This window comes from Hyperoodon ampullatus (assembly GCF_949752795.1).
Source record: "Hyperoodon ampullatus genome assembly, chromosome: 15".
Taxonomy (NCBI): Eukaryota; Metazoa; Chordata; class Mammalia; order Artiodactyla; family Ziphiidae; genus Hyperoodon; species Hyperoodon ampullatus.
The window spans coordinates 27,996,885-28,021,080 of record NC_136928.1 but is presented as its reverse complement, the minus strand read 5'-3'; the positions used below and the strand labels follow the sequence as shown (position 1 = coordinate 28,021,080).

At 54.2% G+C, this 24,196-nt stretch overlaps 1 protein-coding gene across 9 annotated transcripts in view; it reads left to right on the top strand.

The window, feature by feature from the left end:
- Window positions 1-24,196, top strand: part of DYSF (dysferlin) — a gene marked incomplete at its 5' end in the record, with an annotated part of 228,163 nt that overhangs the window by 86,547 nt on the left and 117,420 nt on the right. For 8 of the 9 annotated variants that reach the window (XM_079721048.1, XM_079721046.1, XM_079721044.1 and 5 more), the window contains 8 exons: window positions 1,624-1,706; window positions 10,806-10,921; window positions 11,445-11,558; window positions 13,022-13,199; window positions 13,767-13,891; window positions 15,823-15,929; window positions 21,033-21,225; window positions 23,284-23,439. In XM_079721048.1, the coding sequence (XP_079577174.1) occupies window positions 1,624-1,706; window positions 10,806-10,921; window positions 11,445-11,558; window positions 13,022-13,199; window positions 13,767-13,891; window positions 15,823-15,929; window positions 21,033-21,225; window positions 23,284-23,439 (1,072 nt within the window). Of the gene's footprint in view, window positions 1-1,623; window positions 1,707-9,101; window positions 9,144-10,805; window positions 10,922-11,444; window positions 11,559-13,021; window positions 13,200-13,766; window positions 13,892-15,822; window positions 15,930-21,032; window positions 21,226-23,283; window positions 23,440-24,196 lie in introns of all 9 variants that reach the window. The other variant, XM_079721042.1, reaches the window with a different exon arrangement.

Sequence of the window (24,196 nt, the reverse complement as noted above, 5' to 3'; positions counted from 1 at the left end):
TGAAGGCTCCTGTGGCCAAAGGATGCACAGCAGGGAGAGAGGGCCTACTGGGCCCCAAGAGGAGTGAAGATGCACGTGGGGAACCTTCTGGAAGGAGATAGATCCTGCCCCATCCAGCGTTTCTCAGTCTCAGCACTATGACATTTTTGGACCGGAAAAGTCTTTGCAGTGGGTGACTGTCCTGTGCATTGTAGGATGTTTGGCTACAACCATGGCCTCTCTCTACCACTCCCATCCATACCAAAAATGTTTCCAGAGGTTACCAAATGTCCTGGGGTCAAAATCACTGGATTGAGAACTCTAGGTCTAGCCTGGCAAGGAAGCAGCAGGTTGCTGCAAGCGTAGCTCTGGTTTCCAGGTCAGGCATATTCTGCTCAAATCCCAGCTTTGCTATCCTGCTTACCTCAGCTTCTTCATCTGAAATTGGGGCTAATTGCAGAACCTGCCTCAGGGCCAACATGAGGATTAAATGAGCCAAGTCACGCGAGGGTGTTAGCACACTGCTTGGCTCTCAGGAGGCGTCCAATAAATGCTGGCTGTTACTGTATGGGATTGTTAGGGGGGCAGGTGTGGGGCACAGAGGAAGGGTCTGCACAAGACAGTCAGTCCTCAAGCTTCTCCCCATGGTCCCCTGTGCTGGCTGGGGAGGGGAGAGGCCTTCTTCTGGGAGGCAGGACAGGCCCCGTATTGTAGACAGAAGCCGCGTGGGCCACGGCGCGAGCACTGGGCCTGGAGTCTGGACACCAGGGCTTCAGTTCTGGCTCTGCCCCTCCCTCCCAGGCTGACCTCGGGCAAGGACCTTCTGGCTCCGAGCCTCAGTTTCTTCATCCATGCAAAAGAGATGTTAGTAAGAGTACCTGTCCCTCGAGGCTGCTGTGAGGATCCTTGGAGATAAGGGGGTTTAAAAGTGCTTTGTCACATACAGAATCAGAAACAAAAAAGAGCTATGCATTAGCTACCATAAGCTAATTAAGACGGTGACCGTGGAGATAGTTTCTTCCTGGTCATCCGGTTTTCTTCTTGCTCTGGGTGTGTCTTGGCTCCTAGAGCCTTGCTCTCCCTGGGCCTGGGGGTCTGTCTCCCTGAGCGGCCTCCTGCTCCCCTGCCCTGCCTCCTGCCTCAGGTCTCCTCCCTTTCAACCTGCAGCTGTGCTCACAGACCTCCAGCCTGGCCGATAGGATGCTGATGGTGGGGGGAATGGACTGGATCCCCCGCTAGAGGAGTCTTGAGTAACACTTTCTTTCCAGTCTCTTCTTTTTTTCTTTTTTTGGCGGTATGCGGGCCTCTCACTGTTGTGGCCTCTCCCGTTGCGGAGCACAGGCTCCGGACGCACAGGCTCAGCGGCCATGGCTCACGGGCCCAGCCGCTCCGTGGCATGTGGGATCCTCCCGGACCGGGGCACGAACCCGTGTCCCCTGCATTGGCAGGCGGACTGTCAACCACTGTGCCACCAGGGAAGCCCCCCTAGTCTCTTCTTGCCTAGGATTACTAGGCCTCCATAACATACCCCGTGTGAAGACTGGGACCCCTAATGATGTATAACTGAGGTTGTTTCCTTCCTGGGTGGGCTGTGGCCTGCGATCCCCCTCCCCTGTTCACGCCCTTTCTGCCCCTTTGCTCTAGGGACCGCCTTACGCACAACGACATTGTGGCCACCACCTACCTGAGTATGTCGAAAATCTCTGCCTCTGGAGGAGAAATAGAAGGTACGTTCCCCCTTTGTGCTGCCCTCTGGCCCCCCATGCTCTCCCCTGTTCCACCCATAATGTCTTGAGAATTTGTAGAAAAGGGAAGATTATAAGGTCTTTGCTGCCCATTTCCCAGGGAGAAGGGCTCTGGCCAGTGAGAGAGATGGGTTTGCATTTAGGACTGGCCCACTTCGGATGGGGGGATACACCACCGAATGGCATAGAGAGGATTCATTCCTGCAGATGATATTGGTGGCTGTGGCCACACCAGCCACTGGGTTCTAGGTTGGCCGACTGTGTTCTAGCAGCTTCTGTTTTGAAATAGCTTTCATTGGCCTGTGAACAAGTAGTTCATGATCATTTTGTACAATTTAAAAGAGATAGTCTGAAAGAACAATATAAAATTGTCACAGAATTATCCATAAGCCTACCCTCCCAGATAAGAGGTAAATATTAATATTCTGGGACCTGTTTGTCTGTATGTATGTACATGAAAAACATTGCTTTGAAACAATTTTCAATTGTTTTGAAAATTGCTTTTTGTCACTTGGCAATACAACCTAGATGTTTACTCATGTTATTAAATATTCTTCTACAATATAATTTTAAATGAATACACACATTCCATTGTGTGAATGCACCATAGTCCACATTAACTAAATGTTGAATAGTTAAGTGTTTTCTAATTTTTCCATGTTATAAACAGCTAACTTGATATTGAATATTTTTGTAGCTGAATCTTTATGTAATTCATGATTTTTCTTTTGCATAAATACCTAGAAGTGGAATTGCTGTGTTGAAAGATTCGAACATTTTAGGGACTTCCCTGGTGGTCCAGTAGCTGAGACTCCGTGCTCCCAATGCAGGGGGCCCAAGGTTCGATCCCTGGTCAGGGAACTAGATCCCACATGCCACAACTAAGCCCTGGCCCAACCAAATAAATAAAATAAATAAATAAATAAATATTTTAAAAAGATTTGAACATTTTGAATCTTTTGGTATATATCAAAAGTGCCCTACAAAAAGACTGGACTAATTTACACTCTAATCACTCAAGCTTACTTTGCTGCACCCTCATCAACAAAATGCAAAATAATGGTATTTAAAAAGAATTTTGTCAATTTGTTGGGTGAATTTCATTGTTGCCTTAATTTTATTTCATTGATATCTGGTAAAGTTGACCACTGTAAATTTTAAAATATTTTAATAATTATCTTACACTTACAAATTATATATATTTATATACTTTTAAATTTATTCTGTTGTAAATTGCCTATTCATGCTTTTGTCTATATTTCTGATGGTATGCTTGTCTTTTTCTCATTGTTTTTTTAAGAGTTGTGTATGTATGTGGAGGCTAATTTTCTCCCATCATATATGTTGTAAATAATTTTTGTCAGTCTTATTTTATCATTTAATAGTTTTTAACATATGGAAATTAAAAAATTTTACATAGCTAAATATATTAATCTTTTCCTTAGTGAATTAGGAAAGGGTTTAACATTACTTTTTTCAAAATTGTTCTTTGGTGATACCAATGCTGTATATTGAATAATCTTTTCCCTGTGTTTTGAATTGCCACTTTTATCCCATACTAAATTCCTAAATGTGTTCTTGGGCCTATTTCTTGATTTTCTATTATCTTTAATTGGTATGTCTGCTTATTACTTCTTAGGTTTTGGTATCTGGGCTATGCTGGCTCTGTAAAATTAATTGGAAAGATTTAAAGTCTTTTCTAACATCTGGAACAGTTTATATATCATAAGAATATAGTCTTTTGAGGGTTTGAAAGAATTCACCCATAAAACCATATGGGCTGGGTGCCCTTTTTGAGTGGGTGTTACACTCGCTCTTTAAAACCTTTTCAGTTTCTCCTGTGATCATTGGTATTTTTAGTTTGTTACTTTTACTATAGTTAATTTTGATAATCTACATTTTCCTAGAAAAACATTCATTACACTGAGGTCTTCTAATTTGTTTTACTTATAGTGTTGTGTGGAGTAATCTTTTATAATTTAAACAATTCTCTCTACTTTCTTACTTCTAATGAAATATGTTTGAATTTTCTTTTTTCTTGACTAGGCTTGTTAGAAGTTTTTTTTTTTTCTCCCTGCTTTATTGGACTTTTCAAAGAATCTGCTTTTGGATTTAGATATTAATTCTAATGTTTTCTAATTTTTTATTCTCTCATCTTTCTACTCTTTAACTCTCTTTAGACTTTTTTGTTGTTTCCTTTTTAACTTTCTAGTTAACTTCTTGTGTTTATTTTCAATATTTCTTATTTAAATAATGGAAGTATGGTTTCTGCTCCATATGTCATGCTTTTGGCCTTCAGCAACCCCAAGGTTATATTTATCTCTATCTTTTACATTTAAATATTTAATCTATTTTGAATTTATTTTGGTGTGTTTTCTGAGACCGATTTGATTCCTTTGTAGGTAATCTTTTCTTTTTTTTTCTGACTAGATGCTATTTGTAGGAATGTCTCTTTTTCCTTGCAGTTTAAAAAATACCTTTGATCTGCCTAGGTGCAGGACTCTTTTCCTTGAAATTTGTCTGAGACATAGTGAATCCTTAAATCTGAGTTGAGGGATGATTTCATTTACTCTTACATTGTTTACCTGAGCAGCTGAAGGCAGGGTGTGGGAGGGGTAAGAGGGGAGCTCTGGAACCAGGCAGCTTGAGAGAGTTGCTCCAGTCTCCTCCCACCAGTCCCAGCCTTGTAAGGTTCTTGTAAGGATCCAGTGAGATTATAAATGTTACATTCTGGTACATAATAAACCCCAAAGTAATGTCTGTTGTTTAGTATTGCTACTACTGGCTTTCGGCATCCCTAATCTGATTTTTCTTCCCACTGTACCAATTCTGCTTTTTACTGCTTCCCATGTGGTTTTAAACTGACTATTGCATTTTTAGTCTCTGGTCATGCCTTCTTTTCCCTCTGTCTTTCTTTTTATATTTTCCTTTTCCTCTTTGCTCTCTCCCTCAAGTTTTGTTTTGTTCCACAAAAACTATGTCTTCTTGCACTCTACTGAGGATTCCAAATCGTGTCCTGAGAATTTCAGGTGAACACTCTCTTGAATCTTACAGATGCTATTTCCTCCCTGTTTCCCTATACTGGTTGGCCCCCTGTTTTCCCCTTCCCCTCCCCCTTTATTTACTCTCACAAGATCTGGTCAGTGTTGATGTCTTTCCACAGACAGGATGTGTGGGTCTCTGTCCACCCATCTTCTCAGATCTTTATCCGGATGACAGGTCAGCATGCCCAGTTTCTGGAAGATTCCACCTAGCACTCTTGAAGTTGACCAATCCCTTCTAGATTCTCTGAAACATAAAAAAAAAAAAACCCTTTGAATTATAGAAAATTCAAACATACATAAAAGTAAAGAATTCTACAATGAACTCCCAGGTGCCCTCACTCAGCTTTAACATGTAGCTGCTTTCTGTCATTCTGATTTCATCGTTGATACTTGTAATTGGTGGAATACACAAAACCTCCCTTCCAGAAGTCACTGCTATGTAGGTTCCTCCTGCCCCAGCCGCCCCCCCACACTCCCAACTGTGGGAACTGCTGGTCCCAGGATGCGGTGCTTCTTCTGTGATTGCTGTCCCGAGAGTTGGATGTAGATGGAGAAAGATTGGAGGTGGGGGCAGTGTATCATGGGAGTGGGTGGGAGAGAGGGTATTCTGGGCTCCTCGTGGATCAGGACTCCTGGCATGGAAGGAACCTCTTCTCCAGTTTCCTGGCTGGTGCCATCCCTGTCTCTGAGTCCGAGGACAGACGCTGGTACAGCACAAAGTGCCCTTCTGACTGTTTTCCAACACCTGCTGTTTCATGAGGCTACAGCTGCGCCAGCTGTCAGCCACCTGAGGGAGAGTTTAGATCCCTGTGCCCCCATCAGTCTTCACGTCTGGTGGTGATGTTGACCTTGATCTTCTCCAGGGTCATTATGAATATTTGAATGGGAACGTGAGAAAGATGTTTATTTGGACACTAGATGGCGCTCAGGCCATGGGCAACCCCGCGTGGTTCAGGGACCACTGGCTCCCACAGATTGTTTTGGGCTTAAATGAGAATCTTCTTGCCACCAGCTAACCGGTTTTAGATGTGCAGTTCAATAGCTTGATCTATGTAGCAATAAAAGAGTTAGACTTACTGCTCAAACTGGAGCTGTTCTTCCCAAGCTCTCTCTAGGCCTGGAAAGTTAGCCCTTGCCTCTCTCCCTGCCAAGTTTTCCCACTTGTCCTGAGGCCACCTCAGAATATCACCCCAACCTTCAGATCTTTGTGTTTTTCTCCACACTGGGGTGTTCTAGAACATCTCTGTGATGCATGGCCCTTGATTTCCCCACTGCTCTCAAAACCCAAACTAAACCAAACTGTAAAAATGGGTTCTTTCTCTATATTCACTGGCCTCACAGTTCACCAGATTATTTGATCCAACCAGGAGTTTTTGTTTTCGTGTTTTGTTTTTATTTCCAGCTAGGACAGGACCTAACACTAGCCTCTTAAGCACCTCTGCCCACAAGTTTGCCTGGGCACACTTAAGTATTCCTTGGACCCTGTGCTCCAAAACATTTAGTAAAAAATTTGTTTTTTAACAAGGAGTGCTTTTCTTAGAAGCTGCAGTACTTTCGAAAGGTAACAGGAACATGAGACCCATGAAACCTACACAGATTCTTTTATAACTTTGTACATACGAAAATCGTGCTACATAAATAGCACTCAGGCAGTTTTTTCCACAGCTACGAAATCCAAAGTTCGTTTCTTTTTGTCTTTGGAACGTAGATGATGAGGATTTCCCAGCAGTTCTTGGTTTCTCCTCCTGCCTGGCGCGGGCTGGTGTCAGGCAGCCAAGCCGTGGGCGTGGGAGATGGGCTGAGAGGCACAGGGAGAGGCAGGGCTGGCCGCAGGTAGTGGCCTCAGCTTCTCCAGGAGTCGCGGGGTCCCGGGCTGGGAGGGCCTGACCGCCGGCTTCCCCAGGTGAGGGAGCTGGGCTGGGCTGCTCAGGCTACAGAACTGGGAGCATTCATCTGTGTTTTGGGGCTTCCCCAGCCCCTATTCCTTGGGCTTAGGGAAAACACACCAGAACACTTGTGTTTTGGCAGAAGAGTGATGAGGACTAAATAGAGGCTTTGTCTTGGTTGGCTTCACTGGTGACTCTGCCCTTGACTTTATGAGCTGTCTGCAGACACAGGGGAAGGACCCAGGATGATCCCCAGCACCCGGAGACCTGTGACCCTGCCCCCAGATTAGGAGCCATTGGCCTCAGTTGTCAGCAGGGCCGTGTCTCAGCATGCCTTACACTGTGCCTGTTAGGTTTGCTGAACAAACGAATGAATGAGTGAGGGAATTAGTGAAAAGGCGTGGTTGGGAACCAGGCTACTCTGCAGCCCCCTAACTTGGTCCTCCCAGCCACCAGAGGCACGTGTTGTTCAGATGGCTGGTAGGACAGGGGCCATCTGTGTCTGGGCTGGGCACTAGTTTGCAGCCAGGATTCAGAGTTGGTCTGTGGGTGGAAAGCCATGTTTGCTTCTGCAAGAAGCACGTGGGGGTCGGAACTATGACCTCGGCCTCATTAGCCCCAGATAACTGACCGGGCCTGTTTGTAATCATTTGGAAGGAGCTTAAAGTGGAATCTGTTTCCTTCCGGCGGGCCCTGGCCGTGCTCTCCTGGGGCTGCAGCTGTGCCCGTGTCGGTCCTCTGTGGTTGCTGAAACTCCCCTGCGACCAGAGGCCTCGCTCCCCCACTGATGAAAACCTATTCCTGTGGATATGAAAATGGCCATGAATTATGGTTTCTGCAGCTCTGACTTCTGCCAGCTGGCATTCCTAGCTGAGGCCTGCTGTGGAGAGCTGAGTGGGTGGGTCCCAGGGCCTCAGGCCCCCCAGAGCCTCGCCTCACTTAGCTCCGTGCTGCCCTCTGGGCTCACTAGGTCAGCCCTGTCCTCGTATCCAGGCTTCACGTTCCCTCTTCTCTTCCCCGTGCTCTTTCTTTCTGTGTCTCTCCTCATTCTTCCTTCACAATGTTTTACTCAGCTCTTGGCTCTTAACTCTGATCATGGAGCTATAGGAAAATAGCAATAGATATTGTTTTTTGAAGGAGACCAATAGGTAAAGGTGATCAATGAATGAAAATAATTTAGGGTTTCACCAAACACAACCTCAGGTCAATCAGGACCCCAGACTTGGCTACACTTAAATGGTTGGAGGAGGAGACAGGGAAGGTCAGAGTGTGGGAAGAGGCAGAATCGGAGAGGACCGTGGAAGGAGACCGAGGGCTACCTACTCCTTTGGGGGCACCTTGTACCTGCCTATAAGCGAGGGACGGATTCCAAGAGGCCGAAAGTATGCCAGAGCATCTCCTTTCTTGCTTCTGTTGTTTCTAGACACTCCTCACCAGCATTTAGGGTATACCCAAGAGTAGAACCTTTAGCTAATGGAGGGTGCCTGGCACTGTGGTTCATTTGAAACGGCAGGTATCAAAAGCCAGATCCCAGTGCCTGCTGTTGTGAAAATGCAACACGGTGCCCTCAGTGGTAATACTGGAAATAACCGCTAGGTGGAGATCTTGTGCCTTGAAATGCTTCCACTTAGGGCAGTCAACCTGCCTGTGGCTGGGACCGCTGGGTGTGCCTCACTGCCTAGCTCTGGCCCTTTCACGTTTCCCCCACCCTTTCTTTGCATCTGTACTTTGTTTTCCTCACTTATCTGGGTATAATATGGAAAAGCACATTTTCTTTTCTGTGTTCCTTCTTTTTTTTTTTAATAAGTTAATTAATTAATTTATTTATTTATTTTCGGCTGTGTTGGGTCTTCGTTGCAGTGCGCGGACTTCATTGCGGTGGCTCCTCTTGTGAGGAAGCACAGGCTCTAGTCATGTGGGCTTCAGCAGTTGTGGCACACGGGCTCAGTAGCTGTGGCCTGTGGGCTCTAGAGCACAGGCTCAGCAGTTGTGGCGCACGGGCCTAGTTTCTCCGCAGCATGTGGGATCTTCCCAGACTAGGGATCGAACCTGTGTCCCCTGCATTGGCAGGCGGATTCTTAACCACTGCACCACCAGAGAAGTCCGTGTGTTATTTCTGGAATGTATTGAGTCAAGTTTCTGGTCCAATTTCCAATTGGCAAACAGAACTCACAGCCATGTAGGCAGACACCGGTGGGGAGAGACCCAAGTGCTCACGAGGGCACTGGGGCTATGTCTGGCTGAGGGGGGCGTGCTGTTGACTTAGTGTGTGATAAATTCACAGCTGGGCTGAGGTTGGGGCCTCGGGCCACATCTGTCTCCCCATCCAGGAGCTGCGTTTCCATCTGTCTGTCTGCCAACTGTCCATCCACATCCCCCATTCACCTAATCTGTCCTCCACCCAGCCATGCCCATCCTAACCCCTTTTCCATTTCTTTACGCTTCAGAGGAGGCTGCAGGTGTGGTCACGCCTCCTCCAGCCACAGACCGTAAGTGCTTTCACCTCCAGGATGACAAGGGTGTGGGCCTTGAGGCTTTTGCTGGAGGGGCAAGGGCACTGGTTGCTGGGAATTTTTTGATTTGCCTGAGGTGGGATTGAGATTCCCCACCACAATCCCAGTTTACCTTTGGCTGTTACCTCTCACACATGGTTGAATATGTAAATTGCTTGGAATGCTTTAAAGGCAATTCCCTCCCACTCTCTAAACCCCTTCCAGAATCTGCTGGGCCCCGGAGCTCAAAAGAGTTTACGTTCTTCAGCAGGGAAGGCATAGAGCAGGCAGGGGAGTACATGATGAGGCAGGGGCAGTGGAAGTCCTCTTGGGGCCCAGGAGGAGGAGGCCAGGGTGAGTTGAAAACTCTTGAAGTTGAAATTTACAAGGTAAATTATAATCGAGATGATTAGTACAGATAATTAGTAATGCTCACAACAGTTCCATCAGGCCTCCCACCCCTGTCCCAAATGCCAGAGCCCAGCGTGTGCTGGGGACTGGAGGATGAGTGATGCTGGGTGCAGGGCTCTGGGGGAGGCATGCTCCTGTCTTCTAGTTGGTAATATCTTACTCCTCAGGGATGGACTCAAGCCCCGGAGCTCACCCCCAGGGTCTGAGCACTCAGAGTCTGCAGTCAGTCCTTGGGTTTGGCTCAAGTACTTCCTTGCTGAGGCCATTTATTTTGTGCCTACCTTGCCCCACCCATGATCTTATGGATTGGAGCATCCCAGGTGGTACCTGCTCCTGGGCCCACCTCCCACCTTTGCCACTCTGGAAATGGCCTCTTCCTTCCTCTGGGAAGGGCACCCTGGCTTTTCAAGATTCTCAGAATCTGGCCAGTGAAGCCCCGTCCTTGGAAACTTGGCTGTCAGCTGGAAAGTCATGACATTAACAAAAGAGAGAGCCTCCAAAAAAGGATGGAAATGATGTGGAGAAAAGATCTTCCCTCATCACTAGTGTCATTCTCAAACTCTCCTCCAACTTGCTCCACTGAAAGATCATTCTTTGCACAGTGTAGGAAAGGGGAGGGAAGCCAGGGTTAGTCAGGGCTGTTAGATGGTCTGTCTCAGCTTCATAAGGACACAAGGGTGGAGGAGACATGTGCCTGGGGGCTGCCCTGTGTGTGAGGTGGCATCAAGCTGGGCCCCCTCCCTGGCACCTGAGAGATGGAGTCTCTGGTCACCAGGCTCCCGGGCCTCCTTTGTGCCTCCCCACAGGCCAGATGGCCTGAGACACAGATGTAACTGCAGGATGAGGAGGGGATGCAGGACAGGGTATGGCCTGAGAGGGGCAGGGCAGTGGAGGCCCCTGAGCCCCAGCTTTGCACGCTGGCTGAGTGCATGCGCTTTGAGGTTAGACCATTTTGGGTCGTGCCTCTTTGTAGTCGTGTATTCCTGTGCATCTCTTGGCTTCAGTTTCCTCATCTGTAAAATGAGACTAATAAAATCAATGCAAATCTCCACATCTCAGCATGGTGGTGAGGATTAAAGGGAGCCAGCTCTCATAGGTGTCACTATCCTTTATACATTTACGGGGGCTGCATCACGTGCATGTGCGAGGAACTGAGGGCTGGGGTTGGTCTCCGGCCCGAAGGTGGCTGGGTTGAGTGCTAGAAATCTTGGCTGGGCGGTCCCTCTGATCCGCACCTGTGTCTCCCAGTGGATGACCATCTGGGCTTCCTCCCCACCTTCGGGCCCTGCTATGTCAACCTCTACGGCAGCCCCAGGGAGTTCACTGGCTTCCCGGACCCCTATGCAGAGCTCAACACGGGCAAGGTGAGTCAGACAGGAACCCACAGCCCCCAGATCCTCAGGCCTGCATACAGGGTCTTCCCCCCTGGCCTGGGCAGTATCTGCAGTTGGCCTGGACTCCACGGGCCTGACAGGACTTGAGTGGGCCCAGGGTCTGGCAGCCACCCCCTCAGAGAACACTTCTTCCCCCTGACCCCCTCCTGGCCCCTTCTTCCCTCCCACTTCCTTCCCTTTGCCTCTCCTTCAGGGCCAGCCTGACTCTCCCCCCACCAGCCCCGCTAATTTTCCTGGCCTCTGAGGTCCCAGCCTCCATCTGTCTCAGGTTTCATTCTCCCTGGCTAGGTTGGACTCTGGTGCCGACCATCAGGGTGGCATGTCCCATGAACTCTCTGGGCCACCGTTTCCCCACTTGCAGAGTGATGGGGTGTGGCTCAAGGCCCTCCTGGTTGCCGGGGAGGTGATTGACCCCAGGGCCAGACCAGGATCCTTTCCTTCCCCACCTCCCCTCCATCGACCCTGCTCCTGGTGACCCAGCCTCCCCTCTCAGGGGGAAGGTGTGGCCTACCGAGGCCGGCTTCTGCTCTCCCTGGAGACCAAGCTGGTGGAGCACAGCGAACAGAAGGTGGAAGATCTCCCTGCGGATGACATCCTTCGGGTAGAGGTGAGAGGCGTGGCCCTGGGAGGGGCCAAGAGGGCGGTGGCCAAGTGGGGCTGGCCGAGGAGGGCTCAGTTCCACTCACACTCATGTGCCTTCACACCTCTGGGCCTCAGAGTAACCCAACACCTACCCTGCCTCCCTAAGGAATGTTCAGAGGCTCAAAGAAGATAAATGAAGGTTTTTAAAGTCTAGAGCTCAATGCACAATGAGAGGCTATTTTCTTAATAATAATAATGTAAGAATAGCTAACCCTTTAATCACTGACTCTGTCACACACTATGCTGGTGACACTCTTTTTTTTTTTTTTTTTTTTTTTGCTGTACGCGGTCCTCTCACTGCCGCGGCGTCTCCCGTTGTGGAGCACAGGTTCCGGACGCGCAGGCTCAGCGGCCATGGCTCACGGGCCCAGCCGCTCCACGGCATGTGGGATCCTCCCGGACCGGGGCACGAACCTGTGTCCCCTGCATCGGCAGGCAGACTCTCAACCACTGCGCCACCAGGGAAGCCCCTGGTGACACTCTTGATGTCATTGAGTCCTCCCAGCACCTCTGAGGTGGCTGCTATGAGTATCTCCATTTTACAGATGAGGAGACAGAGGCTCAAATGTAGCAGAGCAGCAAGTGGTGGAGCTGGGCCTTGTGTCCAGGAGACAGCTGTACGGAGTCCTCATGGTGGTGTACACTTGCAGACCCTGTAGTCAGACAGTGCTGGTTTGAGTTCTGACTTGACCACCTATCTGTTGTATCAGTTTCCCTATGTGTAAAGTGGGGGTAATAATTATATTCACCTCATAAGATTGTTGTGAGAATTAAAGTAATTCATACCTGCATGCAGTAAGCACTCAGTAAGTGTTAGCTGTTATCACTGTGTACATTATCTAAAAACCCAGTCGTATAATCCCTCTTCTCTCTGCCTTCCACAAAGGGGATCATAAAGGCATCTTGGTTCAGGCTGGGGTGTGTGGTTGAGTGCCTGCCATGTCCTCAGCCCCGTGCAAGATGCCCAGGGGGGACAATGGTATTCATTCATCCCATGCACGTGGCAGCCTGCGCTGCTGCAGAGCTGGCTGGCATGGTGGAGAGCCTGAGTGGTGCAGGGTGGGTGCTCTGGGTGGGGGCATGGTGGCTTAGAGCCTTTGGCCCCTTCTGAACAGCAGATGTGGGAGACCAGGCTCCCTGGGGTGGCGGTGCCATCGCTGTTTGTTTGGATTAAGGAGCAGCATGACCTTGGAGGCATGGACCATATTAGAGGAACATGGCCAAACACACAGGCCTGGAATGTGTTTGCTCAGTTACTAACCAAATCGGGGCTGTGGGGCAGAGCTGGACCACTTGCCACCCATCCGTCCAGCCAGGATTTATTGGGTGCCAGGCATGGCCAGGGCCTGCCAGACACACGACCCCTCCCCATGCTGGTGTCTTCTTCCCTCCTCCCCCTGACCCCGCCGCTGCCCTCTCTGCCCCCAGAAATACCTCCGGAGGCGCAAATACTCGCTCTTTGCCGCCTTCTACTCGGCCACCATGCTGCAGGACGTTGACGACGCAGTCCAGTTTGAGGTCAGCATCGGGAACTACGGGAACAAGTTCGACACGACCTGCCTGCCACTGGCCTCCACCACCCAGTACAGCCGGGCGGTCTTTGATGGTGAGGCCAGAGACCACGCGCCTGGCTGGGACCCAGACCACTGAGCAGTGGGCTGAGCCCTAAATCCTGCCCCCTGGGGAAAGCTGCTGGAGGCTCGCCCAAAGGCTCTGGCCCTGGGCACACCTGTTTGGGGGACCCCCTGGTTTGCTCCCCCCACCACCACCCCATGCCGCCTTCCCCTGCTCATCTCCAGGTGCATCCCTGCTGGGACCCATAGATTGGGCTCTCGAAACCAGCAGTGGTCGGCATTGGTCCTGACTTGTGGCGATCAGTTATCACATGGTGGCTGCGGGCTTGGCATAGAGATTTCGGAGAGTGTGGGATTCCCAGGGCCCTTCTAACTGCCCCTCGGTTTTGATGTGTTAAGGAGCCCGAATGAGGGCGGCAGCTGCCTGTTCCACGCGGGAAGGGAACTCTGGCCCCTTGTCTGGGCACTGGGGGATACTGGCCGTGCCACGGCTATCCATGGGTGTTCTCAGTGGGGGAGCAGGTGCTCCCATCCGTCCTCCCCTCGGTCCCCGCACCACTCCGCTCCTGGCTCAGCACCAGGCCCTTGGGTCCTTCCAGGATGCCACTACTACTACTTACCCTGGGGCAACGTGAAGCCCGTGGTGGTGCTGTCATCCTACTGGGAGGACATCAGCCACAGAGTCGAGGCTCAGAACCAGCTGCTTAGGATCGCTGACCGGCTGGTGAGTGGAAGCTGGCCCCACCCACAGTAACCTGTGCACACACCCCTGGTGGGTGTCTTCAGACCTGCTTCCGTGGGTGCTAAGCCTGCAGACCTCATGGTGCCTGGGGTCCCCTGAAACCTGACCAGGCCGGGCTTGTGATCCTGTCCTGCCTACTGGGAATAGAGGAGAGGGAGGGAGCACAGCCCTGGGGGTGCCCCCAGTCTGATGTTGGAGATAGCACAGAGCAAAAGCTGAGAGAAACTGAGCTGGGAGCAGAGGACAGAGCCACCACCCATTCATTCCTTCATTCATTCGTTCATCAAGTGCCTTTGACTCTTGCCACGGCAAGAAACTTCTAGCTAGAGGGTAGACATGAACAGGATGCTGCCCCTGCCTTCACGAGTCAGCTTAGTAAAGCAGAGTGTAGGTTCGCCCACCCCTCTCCTGCAGAGACTCAAACTCACATTCTGGCGATGCTCCAGGAGTCCCTAGGGAGGGCGGCTCGGAGGGGAGAGGGACCAAGGAGCATCAGGAAGGCATCGCGTGGCAGCAGGGGGGCCGCGTCCAGTGAGGGGAGTTGGGAGCTGGTTAGGATGTCCTTGCAGGGGTCCAGGGGAGCATGATTTGGCTCTGGGAAGGAGCTGACCTCAGGAAAAAAACTGAAGGACCTGAGCTGCCAGGACTTGGTGGTCTGTTGAATTGGGGAGGAGGGGCTGTGAGGAAGGACTCCGGTGGCTGGGGAATTGGGAAGCTGGGGAGAAGAACAGGGTCTACGAGGTCAGGTGATGAGTCCTGTCTTGGATGTGGCTGGGGGTTAATGGTGGAGGCTGGGAGTTGCAGGCCTGGTGCTTGGCCAGGGAGCGGAGGAGAATCAGAGTGGGCAGAGGTGTAGAGGCCAGGGTGGGACGATCCTGGTGGTGGTCCCCAGCCCTTTCTGTGTGTGCCTGGGGTGGAGGCTCACCCGCGAGGTGTGTGGCCTGTGGGGACATGGCGAGGCAGGCGTGGCCATGCTGCTGGGGCCTGCGAGGGGCAGCAGGGTGGAGGGAAGGGGGTTGGAGAGGCTTGGGCAGGTGGAGGAGGAAAGTGGGAAGGGAAGGGGGGGTGGGGATCTTAGAGTGGCTGGGAGGGGATGCAGGCCCCAGTCAGGGGCCGTGGTGAACCACACTTTCCCTGAGACCCACAGCTCTGTGGAAGGGAGGGGACAAGCCCATACCCGGTTTGGGAGAACTCGGAGTCGATGCTGTGCAAGTCCAGCATCTTCTGGGCCAGCTGTTCTCTCCAAGCCATTCCCTGCGGGCAGGGGTTGGCTGATCCTTCCAGGGCCTGTCTGTGCCCAGCATGGTAGTCCCAGGGTGGAGCACACGGCACACGCTCAGGAAGGTTGAGGTGGGGAAGGGGGTGGGGGACTGAGGGGAAAGTTCCTTGGCCTGAGGGGTGTCCCGTGAGAGATCTCCACCTCCCAGCTCAGGCCTGAGGCCCAGGGAGGAGAACTCCATGGAGGAGACCAGATGCCACTGGGGCACCACCTGGCCACAAGAGTTTGGAGAGGGCAGCCCCGTTACTGCAGGTTGTCTGAGTGCTCCTGAAGGAAGGAGGAGGGATCCAAGCCTGCTTGGGTGGTAGGATTTGGAAAGGAGAGAGGGTGCCAGGTGGGGAAGTGGAGCCGGCTCCAAGGTCACTTACCTGTGAGACCTTAGACCTGGCTTGACGGGGACCCATGGAGAGCCCATGGGGTGGGAGTCCCAGGCTTGGGAATTTGGATCTGTTTGGTGTGGGGAATCCTGGAAGCTTCTTCAGCCAAGACAGATGCTGGTTTGTGGGGTCTGGGCTCTGCCTTCTTGGCTCTAACTGTTCTCGCTTTTTGGTGGGACCGGGCTGTGGTGACAGTGCCTGGGGTTAAGGGTCCATCCCACGGTGACCCTCCCAACCCCTGCCTGCCCGTTCCACAGGAAGCCGGCCTGGAGCAGGTCCACTTGGCCCTGAAGGCGCAGCACTCTGCCGAGGACGTGGACTCCCTGGTGGCTCAGCTGATGGATGAGCTCATCGCAGGCTGCAGGTAGGGGGTGCCTGGCGCCCACGCGCCCTCCCCTCCTGGCTCAGCCGGGCCCTTTCCCCGGGAGTGTTCGTGTGTGGTGGTGAGCGACTGCACGTCTCCCCAGCCATGGTTGGCCAGCAGTCCAGCCCATGCTGAGTCCAAAGGTGGTGGAGCCAGCGCGGGGAGTTGAAAAGGTGACATTTAGAGCAGGTCATAAATCTCCCTGCAGCGGCGGCAGCTGTGGGCCCGCCGGGGCGGCCAGGCTCACCTGAATGGGGAGCATTGTGTCTCTGATCCCCGACCTCTTATTTCCCTGATGGAATCTCCAGGAGGAGCTGGCTGGTGGGAGGGACGGCACCCCTCCTTCCCCCAAGGCCATGTTGGGGACCACAGTTTCTGTTCAGCCTTCTATTAACACGGCTGATGGCCACCTTCAGGAAAAGGGGGCGCTGGGGGGTGAAGGAGAATGGGGGGGCTCTGGGTCCTGGGGCCCCGGCAGAAGGGGGAGCATCTGAGCATCTCCTCCACATCTGGGTGGTTTGCAGCTCACCACTCACCTGCTCTGAATCTTGCTTTCCTCATCTTCAACCTGACATTAAGAATAACTGCTTTATAATATCACACAAGCAAAATGCCTGGCCCTTAGGAAGTATTTAATAAAACGGTAGCTGTAATTATTATTGAGAAGAAGAAACGTGAGGAGATTTAGATTCTCATCCTATTAACCACCTTTGTGGCTTTGGGCAACTTCACTTCTCTGGACCTCAGTTTTCCCAGCTATTAAATGGACTTAATAATAAACAGCCATCTTTCTACTTTCTATGGGGTTAAGTGTAAATATATGCAAATGTATTCTATGCCCCCCTCTAAATTTTATCATCCCAGCCCCTGTCGGGAATGCATGAGAAATGCCTTCATGCTGCAAATCAGGAATCCGTGACCCTGGCTGCCTGCCACAGTGCCGCTCTGGTCCTTTGTACCCCAGTTGGGAAGTGCACCTTTATCAGAAATGACCCTGCCTCAAGCCCTCCTGGGGGTGACGAGGCAGAAGTGAGCAAATGAAGGAAAGTGTGTTGGGGGCTTGAGGCATGTGCCCTAGTAGCTCAGAGCAGGTGCATCTTACGCAAATCAAAATCAGAGACGCTTCCTGGAGGAGGGGACGCCCTACGTGAACTCCGGAGGGGAAGGAGTCAGGCTTTGGGGAGCGGACTGCCGGGCACAGGCGCAGGAGCCCAAAATGCCTGCTGTCTCCTGGGGCTGCAAGGGAAACTGCAGTCCAGAGGCGACAGACCTCCAGGGTTTGCTAAGGCAAGCTCAGCCCTGGGGGCTGTTGGGGCACAGGGATCCCCGGGATTCAGACGCTCACTCCTGCTGCAGTGTAAGAGGTGGGCTGGGGGTGGTGATGAGGGGCGACTGGACGAAGGCTTCACCCAAGGCAGGGACGCGGGGACGTGGGGTGAGAGAAGCGGAAGTCAGTGACATGGGGACATGGGGTGAGAGAAGCAGAGGGCAGCGTGGACTCTTCAGGGGGCATCATGGTGGTAACAGCCTCATAAGGAACACTTTCTGTGCCAGGTGCTGTTCTGAGAATTTCACATGTATTAGCTAATCATAAAAATCTCATGAGGTAGGAAGTAGAATGATCCACATTTTACAGATGAGGACACTGAGGCATGGAGAGGTGAATTGCCCAGATTCATGCCTCTAGTAAGGGGCTGAGCCCCCTCGCTGTGCTGCTCTGTACTAGACAGGCTTTGATGGTGGATTGAGTGTGAGGGCCCAAGGAAGGTCCAGAATGATTCCCTGGCTCTGGCCAAAGCAGGTGGGTGGAGAGCAGAGCCGCTTCTGGAGGGAGTCAGCGGGAGAAAAGCAGGCTTGGGGGAGGATGAGGAGTTCAGGACTGGCCATGTTGAGTGGCAGGTGCCTCTGGGCATCTGTGGTCTGGAGGTCAGAGGTCAGAGCGAGGCTGGAGGGGCACACGGGGGTGCGGTCAGCAGAGGGGGCTGCAGAATAACTGGCTGTGCCCCACTGCCCGGCCTGACAGCCTCGGGTGCAGAGGGTGGGCCCAAGCTCTCGGTTCACTGCGCTCCCCTTGTGACTCATGCGTGCTGTGGGCCTTGGCAGGTCTGAGGTGCCTGAAACATCTGAGATGGGTGGGTCCCAAGTCCTGGGCTGTCACTCCACTCTCTCAGGGCTCTGTTCTTTGAGGACTCGGCTAAAATGCTTATGCCAAAGCCTGGTCCCCTTGAATCATTCTCCTGGGGAGCCCGGGTCCCGGTCAAGGGCTTGTGAGGAGGGTCCCATCCCCTCAGGAGTGCATGCATGGCTCTCTGGGGAGAACGCTGGGCCTCAGGACCAGTTCCTTTGGCACCACCTGGGGCCACTAATAGCCCTGGGGCCGCAGCAAGAGAGCTTCCACCCCCGCCCCTGGCCGGCTCTGTGCTGAGTGTCACAGCTGATAGCAGGGCAGCTGGGCATGGGGGCCGTGAGCCAGCTTGCCATAGATGACCTGGCTGCTCACCCATTCCTCCAGCCAGCCCCTGCCCAACATCCAGCATCAGTGTCCTTCATGGTCAGACCCCTTCCTGCCTCGTCTCCCTGGGAGCCCCTCTCCCCCTGGCCAGTGGCGCCCACTCTTTTCTTCCGGATCAGCCTTCTCCTCTCATCTCTCAACCCGTGGACCCAACTGCCAGCTGCACATCTCCTCCTGGGTGTCCACCAGCACATTCAATTCATTCTCTGTGATCTTCCTAAAACTGTGCCGTGCCGCTTCGACTTCAGCCCTGCGGTGGTCCTGTTGCCTTTAGGAAAAGCTGCGGCTCTCCTCTGATGGATGGGCCCCTCTGTCCCCACTGCCTGCCTTCGGGACCTCAGCAGTCTTACCCTCTAGCCCTTTGGAGCCTCTGTGCTGGCTCACCCCCCCAACCCCACCTCCCTCCAACCAACTCCCACCTGCCTCTGAGCCTTTGTCTTGTGCACATACTGCTCCTTTGGCCAGGACGCCCTTCCTGCTCTTCTTGGCCTCACTAGCTCCCGCTGGCCCTGTCAGTGCAGCTTGAGGCCACTTCCTCCAGGAAGGGCTCCAGACTCTGAGGCTGCTCAAGGGGATCTAGCTTGCTTGCTTGTCTGTTCCAGGGGCTCCCTGAGGGCAGGGCTGGGTCTCATCCCTGGACCCAGCCTCCAGCCAGGACCAGCAGAGCTGTTGTTCGTGGGGAGTGAAATGAATGAGCCTGCGGCCAGTTTATCTTTCAGGCTGGACACTGTCCGCTCCCAGGCGGCTGTCCCTGTTAAAGGCACCCACTCACCGCAGGGGCAGGCAGCAACCTTGTGAGCAGCCCAGCTCTGCTGCCAGCCTATGCTGAGCCCTGCCTTGGGCCCGCCTGCCATTTCCAAGTCAGCCAGGGTTGGCAGGGCAACTGCCCCTGCTTGGGGGTGGGGCAGTGTCATCCAGCCTCCTCTTCCAGGTCTCCCTTTCTTTCTGTACCCTATTTTGGGCTTTTTGGGGTGAGAAAGGGCTGAGACATCTTGTTTGTGGCAGTGACGGGTCCTGGCTGTTTCTTGGGGAGTCTTGGCTGGGCTGGTAGCCTCCGTGAACATCTCCCTCTGGTGGTCTGCCCGGCAGTCCCTCTCGGCTCCCGACCCAGGCCGGGAGCATAAATCACCCTGGTTGGCTTGCCTCCCCATATCCCACTCCAGACCCGCCTGCCCCCACCCTCAGGCCCACTCACGCCTCCTTCCCAGCAGGCCCAGCCCAGGACTCTGGCCCAGGCCCCCCTTCACCCACCGAACATGCCCCTCCACCGCGTTCGAGTGGGCTGGGGATGGAGGCCGCCCCTCTCCTGGCCTGGGGCAGCCCCATCCGAGGCACCCTCGGGGCAGTAAATCTTATATTACTACGGGGTGTGCAGTACGTGACCTGAGACAGGCCCCGGGGCTTAAGTTTCCCGAGATGGAGTTTGCGAACTGCTCCCCCCACCCTAAAAATTCAATTAAAAAAAATAACAGGAAAAATGTAGAGCGCCGAGGGCCTGCCAGAGCGGTGTATCTGGCGGCGGCGGTGCCGCTGCACTCGGCGGTAATTGGTTCTGCATAGCTCGGGGAAATTGGCAGAAAAATAAATCAGCCGGGAGCCGGGAGCCGAGACACTGTGGGGCGGGGAGCGTGAGGTGGGGCACTGTGGGGCAGCAGATGTGGCGAGTGAGCGGGCCTGACTGATGTCCTGTTTGGGAGTCAGGGGCTTAGCGGGGGGGGGGCAGCCCCCCTACCCTCCAGCAGGGATGATCTAGAGGGTCCTGCCTGGTGAGGAAGAGCACAGACGCCCCCTCCCACCCCACTCCATCCTGTGTGACCCTTGCTTGTGCACCCACTGACCCCGGGGCTTCGTATGGCCAGGGGGAGCCACATAACGGGCTTTTAGGGAGCCCGGAGAGGGAGCCCATCCTTTGGGTGGGGGTGATCAGAGTTCTTCGCCTCTAAATGGGGTTGAGTTTAAGCCCAACCCCCCGACTGGAGCCTAAGGTTGTGTTTCTGGGACTGCGTGTACCCCCAGCTCCTCTCCAGAGGCTTCCCAAAGCAGAGGGTTCTGGGAGGGGTGTTGTGCGGCCGCCCTGGGTCGACACATCTGTACTGCTGGCTGCCGGCCTCCCCACAGCGTCTGCAGTGGCTTGTCAGGGGTCCATAAATTTCCTTCTTGAAGAACGTGTGCGTACAACAGAATGGATTCGCTTCAGCCAAAGGCAACTTAGTGCTTGCGCCTCTGCTCTAGGAGGGTGCCGGGGGCAGGGAGGGACCCACTGAGCCTCTGGGGACGTGCAGTCAGGTGGGCAGAGGGGACTCACACGACTGGAGGCTTGAGGATAGGTTCCAGACAGGCAGCCCCAGAATAAAGGGCTGGGGCGCTTCAGAGCGGGGGGCGCACTGGCCAGTGTGGTTGCAGCAGGCTTCCTGGAGGAGATGGCTGGAGGAGGCACCCAGGGCACACGCCGCAGCCAGTAGGCAGGCTGAGGGTGTGAGGCCCGTTGGGGGGGCCTGTGCACACGTGTGTATATACTTGCCTGCACCTGAGCCTGGGCGAGCGCCGGGCTCCTGCTCGTCGGGCACATCCTGTCTGTCTGTCCGTCACAGCCAACCCCTGAGTAATGTCCAAGAGACGCCCTCCGCCACCCACCTGGACCACTACCTGTACCGCCTGCGCACCCGTCACCTGAGCCAGATCACTGAGGCGGCCCAGGCCCTGAAGCTCGGCCACAGTGAACTCCCCACCGCCCTGGAGCAGGCTGAGGACTGGCTCCTGCGTCTCCGTGCCCTGGCAGATGAGGTAGCTGACCCTGAGAGGTGCCTTCCTTCCTGCCTGGAGTGTCAGAACTGGGAGGGATGTGGGGAATGTCTGGACCATGACCCACACTGGCTCCATTGCTGAGTAACCTTGGGCAGGTGACTTAACCTCTCTGAGCTTCCGTGTCCCCATTCACAGAAGGAGGCCAGAGGACGCAACGGGATACTGGGTGTTGTAGGGCCCAGCAGAGCCTGGCATTTAGTAGGTGCTCGATAAATGCCCCCAAATGTGCTCGATAAATGTGCTTAATAAATGCTGCCAAAGTACGTCAGAGACAGAGCTGGGACCAGAGCCCAGGGCTCCTGGCTCTAGCTTCAGTGCCAGGGGCTGCTCCCCCAGGGGCCCGACTCCTTCTTCCCACCAACCTGTCTACCCCTGGCCTCAAACCTGCCTCTCATGGGACCCTGCATTTCCTGCCCTCCTGGATATCCCTGAGCCCCAGGCCTGAGGAGGCTGCACCTGCAGTAACTCTGCATCTATACCCTGACCCCTCTGCCCCCATCCAGCTCTGCAGGGAAGCCGGCAGGCCGCAGACTTGTCCAGAATGAGGAGAAAGGTCTGCTCATATGTCACAGGTGGACACAGCTGCCGCCCACCCTGGCCAGAGCCACCTGGGACCCCCGGGGAGAGGGCTGGTGAGGAAGGATCTCCCCAGAAGGAGTGTGCAGAGAAAGGCAGGGCCTGCGAGTGGCTTCTGGAGGAGTGACTTGCTGAAGGGGAGAAGGGGGTCCAGGGGGTGGAAGGGACGCTCAGGAGGGGGGGCAGCCTGAAATGCTGGTCCCTGAGAGTCAGCTTTGGCTCGTCCCCAAGCGGGGCCTTGGACGTGTGGCCGGTTACCTGGGGGCCACTGTGTTGCTCAGCCCCAGGACGACCCCTGGCAGTGCCTGTGGACCATCCCCTTGGGCGAGTCACAGGCTGCCTTCCACATCTTGGCCCAGACCCCGGAACTCTCACGCAGACTGTGTTATGGCTGGGAGTGGTTAAGGTGAAACGGGTGCTATGGACTGTGAGGGAAACCGGAGAGAGCCCTTCTCAAACTTGAGTGTGCATCAGAATCCCCCGAAGGGCTTGTTAAAACCGGGTACAAGCCCGACCTGATCCCGCATGTCTGGGACGGGGCCTGAGAATCTGCATTTCCAGTGAGTTTCCAGGTGATGCTGCGGCTGCTCTGGGGACCACGCTTTGAGAACCCTTGGTATCGTGGTTCGAAACACACATTTGGAATCAGAAAACCCTGGTTCCTAACTTCTTCAAGCCTGAATTCCTCACCTGTGCCTGCCTCTGGGCTTGCTGCAGGGATGAAGGGACACAGCCTAGGAGGTGTTGAGGGAGGGTGCCAGCCATCAGCTCTCAGCAGGAGCCTGGCTTCGAGACCCAGCCCTGCCCCACTGACCACACTGCTCAGCGGCCTTGGGAGAAGATGGACTTAGCCAACTGGCCGCCTCTCCTGAGTGTGGCAGCTGGGAGCAGTTCTCACGCCTAGAGGCTCGGAGGGGCTCAAGGGCCCTGCAGTCTGGGCTAGTCACCATTTTCAGAGCCCAGTGTCAGCAGGCCCAGAAAAGGGCCAGACCCACAGGGTCCCCGCTGTTAGAGGGAGGAGGGATCGTGTGTCCTCTGGGAAGGCGCACCCCTTCTGTGGATTCGCTTCTGCTCTCAGGGGTGAGGAAGGGGGTGGCACGTTAAGTGCAATGTCATCTCTAGGGTCAAATCAGATCCTCCGATGTCTCCCCACCGGGAGCCTCCATCTACCCACCCAGTGGAGGGGATCTAAGAACTTGGGGCTCCAGGCAGGAGTGTCCCTTCCTAGAAAACGTGAACGCAGCTTAGTGAATTCCTGGCGGACTCCTCGTGTGAGCCGGGGGCAGCCTGGCGCCCTATCCCTGGGGGCTCAGAGCTGCTGAAGACAGGGGTGCCCAGCCAGCCCTGGGAGGTCAAGGGGGCGGCTGGGGGTGGGAGCTGGGAGGAGAGGCCTGGGGAGAGGGGGCTAAGGGTGCGGGCTGGGCGGTACCGTCTCCACCCTGACTGCCACCCTCTCTCCAGCCCCAGAACAGCCTGCCTGACATCGTCATCTGGATGCTGCAGGGTGACAAGCGGGTGGCGTACCAGCGGGTGCCCGCCCATGAGGTCCTCTTCTCCCGACGGGGCACCAGCTACTGTGGCAAGAATTGTGGAAAGCTGCAGACGATGTTTCTGAAAGTGGGTTGTTTCTCCTTAAGTCATGGTCATACTGTCTCAGCCCCAGGGTGGTCCGCGCCCCTTCTGTTTCCCCTCCTGTTCTCTGTCAGACTCCGAGTTTTTAGACTCTGCTCTTGGAAAGGACCGAGGGCTTGCGTAAAAGGACTTCCCTTCTCTCTTCTCCCCACAAAGTCCCTAGACCCCATGCACCTGGTCTGGAAAGGGAGCAGGTGAGAATTGGAACCAGGGGTGCTGGGAGCGAAGGAGGGGCTGACTCCCGAGGCTCCTCCAGCCAGCTCCCTGGTGGGGGGCCTCAGCCCTCAGCTCCCACCGCCAGCCTTTGGGCGCCCGGGCACAGACTTGCCTCCCCCCTCCTGAGGGTTTGGCTTCAGGTGGAGTCACACGTGGGTTCGGGTTCCTCCCCGGGGGAAGGCTGGTGTCTGGGCACCGGCTGTGCCTATGGCTCTGCTCCGTCATCTGGGAGCAGGTAATCCTGTCCCTCCAGTCACCCCGCCCCGCCTCTCCTGCCCTTTGTCCTCCCGCCATCTTCTCGCAGCCTTGGGGGGTGGGTAACAGGGAAGTGAGCAGGTGCCTGGAGGCCCCCGTCCTCCTCTCTGGGTTCATGTGGGGACACAGAGCCCAGGCTGCTTGGTCGGGACACAATTCGGGGAAATCTGAGCTGTGGCAGTCGCGGCCCAGGGGAGCGTCCCGTGGGGAGGGCCGTCCCTCACCACGCATGGCTGACTCCAGATGGCTCCACTGGCATCATAAACTGCCT